Source organism: Anarrhichthys ocellatus, unplaced genomic scaffold (assembly GCF_004355925.1).
Source record: "Anarrhichthys ocellatus isolate YVR2014 unplaced genomic scaffold, GSC_Weel_1.0 scaffold478, whole genome shotgun sequence".
Taxonomy (NCBI): domain Eukaryota; kingdom Metazoa; phylum Chordata; class Actinopteri; order Perciformes; family Anarhichadidae; genus Anarrhichthys; species Anarrhichthys ocellatus.
In genome coordinates this window covers 1-9,868 of record NW_022280452.1, presented here as the reverse complement: position 1 = coordinate 9,868, position 9,868 = coordinate 1, and the positions used below count along the sequence as shown (strand labels likewise).

The window sequence follows — 9,868 nt, the reverse complement described above, 5'->3', positions numbered from 1 at the left end:
ACACATATACACAAATATATATACATACACATATACACAAATATATATACATACACATATACACACACATATACACATATACACATACATACACATATACACACACACAAATATATATATATATATCATATAATTCACAACCCAACTACCAGACATGTTAACGTTACACATCTACATTTTAATTAAAGGAATGTTACCAAAATGCTGCATACTTTATCTGAATCAATCTTGTATCAAGTACTTCCAAGTACCTGCAATTTATATCAAATACTAATGTAACGCGCACAACTGTGACGTCACCTTTGCGTTATAGCTTATAATTCACTTGCACGACTTTCAAGGTCTAAAAGATGTAATAACGTTATCCACAAATATAGTTAACGTTATTACATACATGAGAAAAAACGAGTAGCATTCAATGCTAGCACGAGTAGCATTCAATGCTAGCACGAGTAGCATTCAATGCTAGCAAGGGCACAGTCTCCGTTAGCTGTGCGGCTAGGGCTAACTAGCATCGCTTGCTAGACGGCTAGCTTTAGCCGCACAGTCTCCGTTCACGTTAGCTGTGGGACTAAAGCTAACTAGCATTACTAGCCTAGACAGCTAGCAAAAGCTACACACCAGCTCATCATCATTTCGTGCAACGATTAACGGGCAACCGGAGACGTGACGTACCGGAGACTTTAGCTACACAACCGGGGTAAACATGACATTATTTTCTGATGAATGTCTAAATTACCTGGGGTCTCTTCTCGAGCTTATTCTCGTCCGCTCAGCTGCTTTGCTGCATTAAACAAGACGGTTCATAATATGGACTTGATTGACAGGTCGCCGACTGAGGCACGAGGCATGGAAACAAACTACGTAGTCGTCACCAGGGGGAGCGATTGGGGTGCGATTGATTTTTACCGCAGTATCCCGCTGAGGCGGGGTTTCTTGAAGCGAGGTGAGCGCCGATTAGTTTTTATTCTCGCCCGCTCGTACCGGCCTGGATTATAAAAGGAGCGCTTCTTTGGGATTTCGAGGCGGGACATCGGAGGGGCGGGGTTGTCCCGGAGTGAATACAAACCGTCCGCTAGATGGCGCTGTGTCGCAGGAATGTGGTCTTTATTTTACAGATGTTATATTTAGATGCAGAGTTACACATTTCATATAGTTTTAGATGTTTATTTAATTATAGAGTATGTATAGCTCTCTATATTCTGATTCTCAATCTGATTTTGATTTCTATTTCGAATTTATTGTGTTATTAACATTTTAAAGTCATTAAATCTTAACGCTTTTTAAATTCGTAATTCTGTGAACCTCTGTTGATCTCAATATATTCTTTTCATAGTATCTTTTTAAAAACATTTTAATTAACTTTACTTATATTCTTTATTTATGCGTCATGTCTATGCATTAATACACCAAAGCAAATCGCTTGTATGTGAAAACCTGATTCAAAGACAGTTTTGTTGACGCATGCGTACTATGCCAGTTTCGTTCGAGTGACTCCATCTACCATGGTGCAGCCTGGTACTTCTTGAACCGCGCATGCGCAGTGTCCCACTTCCCAGTCCAAACTACGAAACTGGACAGTGGACTGTTCAGTCATTCTTCTGTCAAACTTAACTAAAGAAACAGCTAACAGTGAAAAATGGCGACCGAGTCTGAACCGAGCAGTGTTTCGTTTCCGGTTAGTGGAATAGTGATAGCGGTGGTGTCAAGTTTCATCAACGGCTCCACTTTTGTGCTTCAGAAAAAGGGAATATTACGGTCGCGCGACAGAGGTAGACATTTTCTGTTCCGGTCACATGACTAAGCTCCTCCGCTTTTATTCTGAAGTTCTTATGTGTCCCATAAAATTATTATTCTGTTTTTATTGTCCCCAAACTGCAGAACTTACTGCCTCTGGATATTGAATAACATACCTCTCCTTTAGATCTGGCTTTTATTTTGAAGTAATGCCTTAGTTAAGTGTTGGTTTAAAATTATTATTATATTATTATTATTATTTATCCCTGTTGTTGATTTTATTCTTTTGACTTCTATTTTGGAGTAATGCCTGAGTTATTAAAAGTTGATCATTTAATATAAAATATTAACTTTTAATAACTAAGGTATTACTCCAAAATAAAGGTCAATAGAATAAAATAAAGGGATAAACAATAATAATATTATTTATCCCTATTGTTTATTTTATTTTATGCTTCTGACTTTTATTGTGGAGATTTACATTGGTTTTTAAGCGTTAATCATTGTTTTTTACATTATTATTACAATTATTATTTTATTGATCCCTGTTTATTTTATACTATTTACTTTTATTTTGGAGTAATGCCTTAGTTTTTAAAAGTGAATCATTGTTTTTATGATTATTATTTATCCCTGTTGGTTTTATTACATTGACTTATATATATATTCCCCATATTTATACATATATTTATATATATATATACAACTATATATATAATATAATATATATGGAATCACTCACAGACTGAACCTGCTGTGTTTCCTGTAGGAGCCTCTTACCTCACAGACGGGGTGTGGTGGAGCGGCACACTGTCCAGTGAGTACAGCGCCACCTATCGACTCTGGAGGGTTTGGCAGGTTGATTAGTATTTAATAGCTGGACTGGATATATACTATTATGAAGTATATTAAAGATGTCTGGAATACAACACTTTGTCCAAAAAAAAACATTTCAAAGATCTACAATTGATTTTTTCTAAAATAATCATTCTGGATATCTACAATATAATTGTTATGAGGAAAAACTCTTATTTCAGATTAGAATGAAAATATAAAATAAATAGTTAAAATGTCATTACAGATACCCACAATGCATTTGTCGTTGCATTGGACACCATTTTAAAACAGAAATGGTTAACAGTCATATTTTAAATATCCTTCAAACATTTCTCCGACAGTCAGACTGTATTCTTATTGGTCAGAGGTAGAACATGTGTTTCCAGATATCTAAAACTTGAAGTCGAAATTAAATGTAAGTGTTCGTTTGAACATTTCCAGTAATAACTAGACTGCACATGAGGCCTCCCCTCACTAACACCAGAACACATCGTGACTCACCTGTTAATGACCTCATCAGTGATCGTTGGTCAAATTGGGAATTTCCTGGCGTACAACGTGGCCCCCGCTGTGATCGTCACCCCACTAGGAGCCCTCGGAGTGTTGTTTGGGTGAGTCTCTATATGAACCAGTCTCAGTCCAGTCCTGATCCTCTATCAGACCTCCATCAGTAAAGAGACCATCAGAGAGAAGATGGTCTGTTTCTGTAGAGTTATTCTTGATGCTCGTCATCGGAGCCACGGGTCGGATTCTGGTGAAACCAGATGAACTCATGCAGGTTCACCAGAACCTCCTTCAGCTCAGACTCCAGCAGTGACCCGCTCGAGGGAAGGGAGGCACGGGAGAACCAGAACCAGGACTGAGAGGGTCAGACTGTCAGACCCTGCTGCAGTAGAATGAGAGGTTTTCTACAGGGAGTCTGGTGCTCAGAGACACTACCACTTTAGTCCACAGGGGGCGACAGAACCAACACAAAGTTAAAGTTCCTCATAGTGACTTTAAATATTGTGGTGCTGAGAGTCGTTCTGGTCTATGTATGTATGTGACATGAAGCCATAATGAAATGCTTTACTCTCATAGAGACACTGTAATATTTCACATCTATACTTAGCACCAGACCTGAGCTCCTCTCAGGACTCCATCATAGCCTCCCTGTTGTTGTGCTGCAGGGCCGTGCTGGCGTCTCTGATCCTCAGGGAGCATTTGAACATGGTGGGGAAGCTCGGCTGTGTGTTGTGCTGCTGTGGCTCCGTGGTGCTCATCATTCACGCCCCTAAAGCCCAGGCTGTGACATCCAGACTGGAGCTGGAGGACAGGCTGTCAGACCCAGGTGACTGTTATAGAGGAGGAACACGACTCTTTTACTTCACTTTTTATGAAATATTATTGATTTTAAACATGCTCTTATATTGTTTCTTATCATATTATATTGTAAATCTTCATATTTTTTACTTTAAACGATGTTTTACACTATTGCACTCTGTTTATTCTCACGCACCAATCAGTCAATTTCACTGCTTGTGCAAACTTGGCGATAAACCATTTCTGGTTCTGATTTCTGAATAAATCCAACATGAAGTAATTTAATAAAGTAACTGTCTGTCTATCTATCTTCCTCCTGCAGTGTTTGTGGCGTACGCCCTCCTGGTGGTCCTGCTGCTAGTGGTCCTGATCGTGTGGATCGCTCCGGCTCACGGATCCTCCAACATCCTGGTCTACGTGGCCATATGCTCCCTCTTGGGCAGCTTCACCGTCCCCAGCAGCAAAGGACTCGGCCTGGTGGCGCCGGACGTGTTCGGGTCCGACCCGGGGAGCAGCGGCACCGGAGCTCTGCCTCTGTTCCTGGGTTTACTGGTGACGCTGGCCGTCAGCGTCCTCCTCCAGTTCTTCTTCATCAACAAGGCCCTGCAGAGCTTCAGCTCCAACGTGTTCGATGCCGTGTACTACGTGGCGTTCACATGCAGCGTGATCGTGTCCTCGGCGCTGCTCTTCAGGGAGTGGACGGCGCTGACGGCGGCCGACGGCGTGGCCATGCTGAGCGGTCTGACCACGGTGAGCGTCGCCGTCGTGTTGCTGCGCATCTCTCAGGAGGCTTCCATCACATGGAGGACCAAGAAGAAGACGCACTGATGAAGAGGACTTCATGTTTACACACTGACTTTTATCAGAACAGGTTTATACCTCATGTCTCCAAACAGCAGTTTAAATGAGCAAACTGTGTGTTTAATAACTTATTTCATGTGTTTATCTTCAGGCATTCTTTATTGGTGCAAAGGGCCGAAAGACTGAGCAAATGATATATATAAGTATAATAATTACGGTAATATGAATACATGCATAATAATCATAACAATAATATTCATAATATTAATAAAGTCACCTTGTTTCACTGAACATTTGACTTGAATGCTTTCAGTTTCTTATGGAACATTTCTTAGTTACTGTGTAACTCAAGAATATCACCAAAAATAAAACCTTTTTATTCTTTAATCATTCTGTCTTTAATTTAATAAATAATCATGAATTAAACTCTGATCGTCACTTCTCATAGATGTTAAAGAGAACACTGAGGGAACTTCACATATTTATATATTGTTAAAAGCTGCAAAGAGGCTTAAACACATTGTTCGCTGGTTAATAATTGTGTTTCTGTCCTTTCAGCAGAATCAGACTCACTTTGACTTCTTCAGTGTTTCTCAATCATTGAGTAACTTCAGAAGTTTAACCAAGACTCACGGACGAGCTTAAACTCATCTTATCTTATCTGGGTATGAATCTGTCCAACGTGTCAGTCATGTGATTTAGATTATTGATCTACATTATGAACATGTTTACAGACTTTCTTTATTGTTTAATAATGACAAACCAAATCATAAAGAAAACGATTGAGCCAGAGATTAAAACATACAAATAAAACGCAAAATTAAATTAAATTAAATACAAAGTGTATACAAGTAATACCAACCCTAAGTGCAAAATATAATAACTATAAAAGCAGAAAAATAAGAAGTAAATTAACGAAAATTAAATCGTTAATAAATTAATAATATCAAATATTGCACATGTCAAAAAAGTAAGATAGTAATATGTTCAATATTACTTACAAGCCATATAACTCCTTTCTTTGATAAGCTTGATTTAAACGTTAAACTTAATAAAACTAGTTACATAGTTCACTTACAATAAACGATTTCTTCACTTCATTTAGAAAAACGTACAATAATTTAAATTAATAAAATAAAATAAAAAGTTTATTTTTTAATTTTAAATGTGGTTTGAATTATTATTTTTTAAATAAAAAAAAATGTAAACGTTAAAAAATAAATGAATTCTATAAATAACATTTTTAAATGTATATATATATGCCATATATATATAAATAATTAAAAATAAATAAATAAAACGTACATTAACTAAAATTAATATTATTTAATATCGACGTCACAATCTGAATTTCAAAACGTACAGACGCAAATAATTCATAAATAAGACGATCGCATTCCGCCGGTAGAAATGGATCCTGTGCTTATAAACAGAACACAGGACACAGTTTAACAGACTACAGAGAGAAACACCTCTACAGTGGTGATCACTGTGTCTTTATGAGTTATTAGTGTTATTAGTTACTGTTATTAAGTACAGTGGTGATTACTGTGTGTCTTTATTAGTTATTAGTGTTATTAGTTACTGTTATTAAGTACAGTGATCATGTGAACACACAAACTTATCAAAAGTCTCTCCAGCTGTTAAAGCCGACTGACAGCTGATCAGCTGTGATCAGCTGATCCTCCGTCATCAGAAACAGACGTCGCTTCACGCCTCCAGTAGTCTAGCGAGGGTAAAGAGCTGGTCCACTGTTCCACGTTTTTTAAATGTGGTTTGAAAAACAAAATAACATAAAAAATACAAAAATAAATAAAAATTACATTAATTTAATGTACATCAATACATTAATGAGTTTAATTTCCCACTCATTTCGGTCGTTCTGACGTTATAGTTTGTATTATAAATACTATAACAATAAATAAACACGGATATGAAATCATGCTGAGTTGTACTTTAAGACAACGTAAAGTGTAGAATGACTACAATAAAACAATAAACACGATAAAGACTCGACTTTGTCTCCACTTCCGGTGTGTTACTACCTCTGTGGTTTGTGGACTTCAACCTGCTGGAGGACTCCCACAGTTCAGCGGTCACAGCTCCTTTTGATAAGCAGAAGAAGAAGCTCGCAGTGCGGCAGTCGTGAAGAAGAAGCTCGCGGGTAGCTATGCGACGGTTAGCCACAGAACCCGGAAGTAGGCTAGCTATTAGAACCCGGAAGTAGGCTAGCTATTAGCTCACCGCCAGCTGCTAACACGTTAGTTCTCGTTGGGTAAACCGACCGCCACCCTTTTGAACAGGTATTAAAACTCCCTATTAAGACTTCTTCTCAAAACCTAGCAAGCAAACCGGATATCCGCATTATTCGTGTTTTAACGCTAACTGACTTTAGCTAGCTAGCCTGCCAGCCAGCTAGCCGTCACGCTAATGCAAGCTAACGAGAGATATCCTCGCATTTAAATGCCGTTAAACTGATTAAAATGTAACGCAGTGGTGCCGCCATGGTGCTGATTTCACTGGGTGATAATGTAGTGACATGTAATAGACGGGTAGTTAACAAACGGGGAGTCTGCTGCTGGTTTATTGGAGGTTCCCAGCAGCTTTGTAAATTACGCCCCAAGGCTACGGAAGTCATTACCCATGTAGCTTCTGGAGCTAAGCTACAAAGGAAGCGTATAAACTTCACGTTAGCTTTGAACGAGCTGTGACGTTTATGATTCAGGCCTGAGACGCTTTCTTGTGTTATGAGTTTTAAGCATATTTTTAAATTAATTTGTATTTTATTATCAAGTGGCTGTTATTTTCCACCGTACGTTATTCATTTTATTCATTATATTACTTAATTTAATGTTCTCATCAAATTTATTTTTATTTTAAGTTATACGTTTTATTTATTATATTTTATTTTTGATCTTATCTTTATTTTATTATCAAGTGGCTGTTATTTTCCATTTTACGTTATGAATTTTATTCATTATATTTTCATTTCGATCTTGTTTTTTATTTTACCGTCTTGTGAGTCATATTTTCCATCTTAAATTTTGCGTTTTATTCATTATATTTTCATTTTATGTATTTTTATGTTCTTATAGAGTGCGTGGTATTATCCGTCTTATGTTGCCTTATATTTTCACTTTATATCTTGATTTTAATTGTATTATTAAGAGTTATTTTAATACATTCTGTCCGTCTGTCCCAGTTTTCAAGTTCCTTCGGTTTCTCTGTGAACTGCTCGTAAACTGGTTGATTGTAGTTCCGTCACATAAACCTCAGTGGAGCGTCACACCCTCAATTCTTCTGTCTTCACATGTAATGTTGACCGAGCTGCAGAGTTGCACAATGTTCTGTGTTAATGAACCAAAGCCAGACTGAGACTCACTCATTCCTCAGCAGTCTGTGTGTTTCTCAGGTGTCGGGTCAGAACTGTACCGTCGGTGATCATCGCTGTTCGCTGGTAAATGTGACGGACCACCGCAACGACACATCCAGCCTCACTATGGGTGAGGACCGGGGCAAGTACGACTTCTACGTCGGTCTGGGGTTGGCCGTCAGCTCCAGCATCTTCATCGGAGGAAGTTTCATCCTCAAGAAGAAAGGACTCCTGCGGCTGGCCAGGAAGGGCTCCATGCGGGCAGGTAAAGCACGACACAGCTGCCCGGCCCGGTTCTTCTTCATCTTAACTCACTTGAATGCTTTACTTCCACTTTCATTCATTTCATTTGTAAAAGGAAGGCTTTCTGTTTTTATTTCTTTTAGAAGTTTACACTTTGATGCTTTTTGTTTATGATGGTAAATGTTTGCTCACTTGGCCTGCAGCTTCCTGACGTTTTCATAACTCGGGTGTTTTCTTCAGGTCAGGGTGGTCATGCATATCTGAAGGAGTGGCTCTGGTGGGCTGGTTTACTATCAAGTAAGTAATCTAGTGAATACCTTTTATAATATAACATTATGTAACTTGTTGTGTTTTAGTATCTAAACTATTATTTAAGACGCTGTTAAACCATATCAGAAACTTTCAGACTCCTGGATTTCTTTTGACCTGCAAAGAACCAAACCCATGTGTACACTGGAGCACCTTTACTGAGTGCTGTTGCAGCACACTTCAGCTTCAGACAGTGTTTACCTCTACCATGAGTCTAACTTCATAAGTCTTAATCCTGATAGTGGGAGCGGGTGAAGCAGCCAACTTCGCAGCCTACGCCTTTGCTCCAGCGACCCTGGTGACCCCACTGGGAGCGCTCAGCGTGCTGGTCAGGTACGGACGACTCGCTGCACCTCTTCTAACTAACCAACTTCATTTGAATAACTTCTAACTTCCTGTGAACGCGTCTCTGCAGCGCCGTGCTGTCCTCCTACTTCCTGACGGAGCGCTTGAACCTGCACGGGAAGCTGGGCTGTCTGCTCAGCATCCTGGGCTCCACCACCATGGTGATCCACGCTCCTCAGGAGGAGGAGATCAGCAGCCTGGACCACATGGCCAAGAAGCTGGTGGACCCGGGTACGGAACCAATCAGTGTTTCACCAAAGTTTACCTCTGAATCACGCTTCATAACATGTTAGAATGAAGCCTGCTGTGCATGATTTAAAGAGACAGTAGTGTTTGTTTCCTGTAAGTAATAAACAGACGATGAATAAGAATTCATAGAATACAACCACACTTCAAACCATCGAAGACGAGCCGTTGTTAATCTTAGATTGAGATATGAAATGAGTGAACCCTTCACTCCCTCTTTTCTCTCTCAGGGTTTTTCGTCTTCGCCACCCTCGTGATCATCGTGGCGCTGATCTTCATCTTCGTCGTGGGTCCCCGTCACGGTCAGACCAACATCCTTGTCTACATCACCATCTGCTCAGTGATCGGCGCCCTGTCGGTGTCCTGCGTCAAAGGGCTGGGCATCGCCATCAAGGAGGCGATCGCCGGTAAGAGCGTGGCGAGGAACCCGCTGGCGTGGATCCTGCTCCTGGGCCTGGTGGCCTGCGTGAGCACGCAGATCAACTACCTGAACAAGGCCCTGGACATATTCAACACCTCGCTGGTGACGCCCATCTACTACGTGTTCTTCACCACGTCCGTGCTCACCTGCTCCGCCATCCTGTTCAAGGAGTGGGGCCACATGGGCGCCGACGACATCATCGGCACACTGAGCGGCTTCCTCACCATCATCGTGGGCATCTTCCTGCTGCACGC

The 9,868-nt window shown here is 40.0% G+C and overlaps 3 protein-coding genes across 3 annotated transcripts in view; 2 read left to right on the top strand and 1 right to left on the bottom strand.

The window, feature by feature from the left end:
• Window positions 1–842, bottom strand: part of LOC116401482 (E3 ubiquitin-protein ligase HERC2-like) — a 24,770-nt gene extending 23,928 nt beyond the window's left edge. Inside the window, exon 1 of the mRNA XM_031879896.1 lies at window positions 740–842. The gene's annotated coding sequence lies outside the window, so the exon portion shown is untranslated. The remainder of the gene's footprint in view (window positions 1–739) is intronic.
• A 714-nt stretch (window positions 843–1,556) lies between these two features.
• LOC116401481 (magnesium transporter NIPA1-like) lies at window positions 1,557–5,043 on the top strand. The gene is made up of 5 exons (XM_031879895.1): window positions 1,557–1,772; window positions 2,507–2,554; window positions 3,095–3,185; window positions 3,744–3,904; window positions 4,199–5,043. The coding sequence occupies exons 1-5, from the start codon at window positions 1,640–1,642 to the stop codon at window positions 4,702–4,704; spliced, it is 939 nt and encodes a 312-aa protein (XP_031735755.1). The 5' UTR covers window positions 1,557–1,639; the 3' UTR covers window positions 4,705–5,043.
• Window positions 5,044–7,616: 2,573 nt separating this feature from the next.
• On the top strand, window positions 7,617–9,862 carry LOC116401480 (magnesium transporter NIPA2-like; the record flags this gene model as incomplete). The annotated part of the gene is made up of 5 exons (XM_031879893.1): window positions 7,617–8,315; window positions 8,534–8,590; window positions 8,845–8,935; window positions 9,018–9,178; window positions 9,424–9,862. Coding segments are annotated over exons 1-5 (1,031 nt in total), but the record flags the coding sequence as incomplete, so codon positions are not given.
• Between the last annotated feature and the right edge of the window lie 6 nt (window positions 9,863–9,868).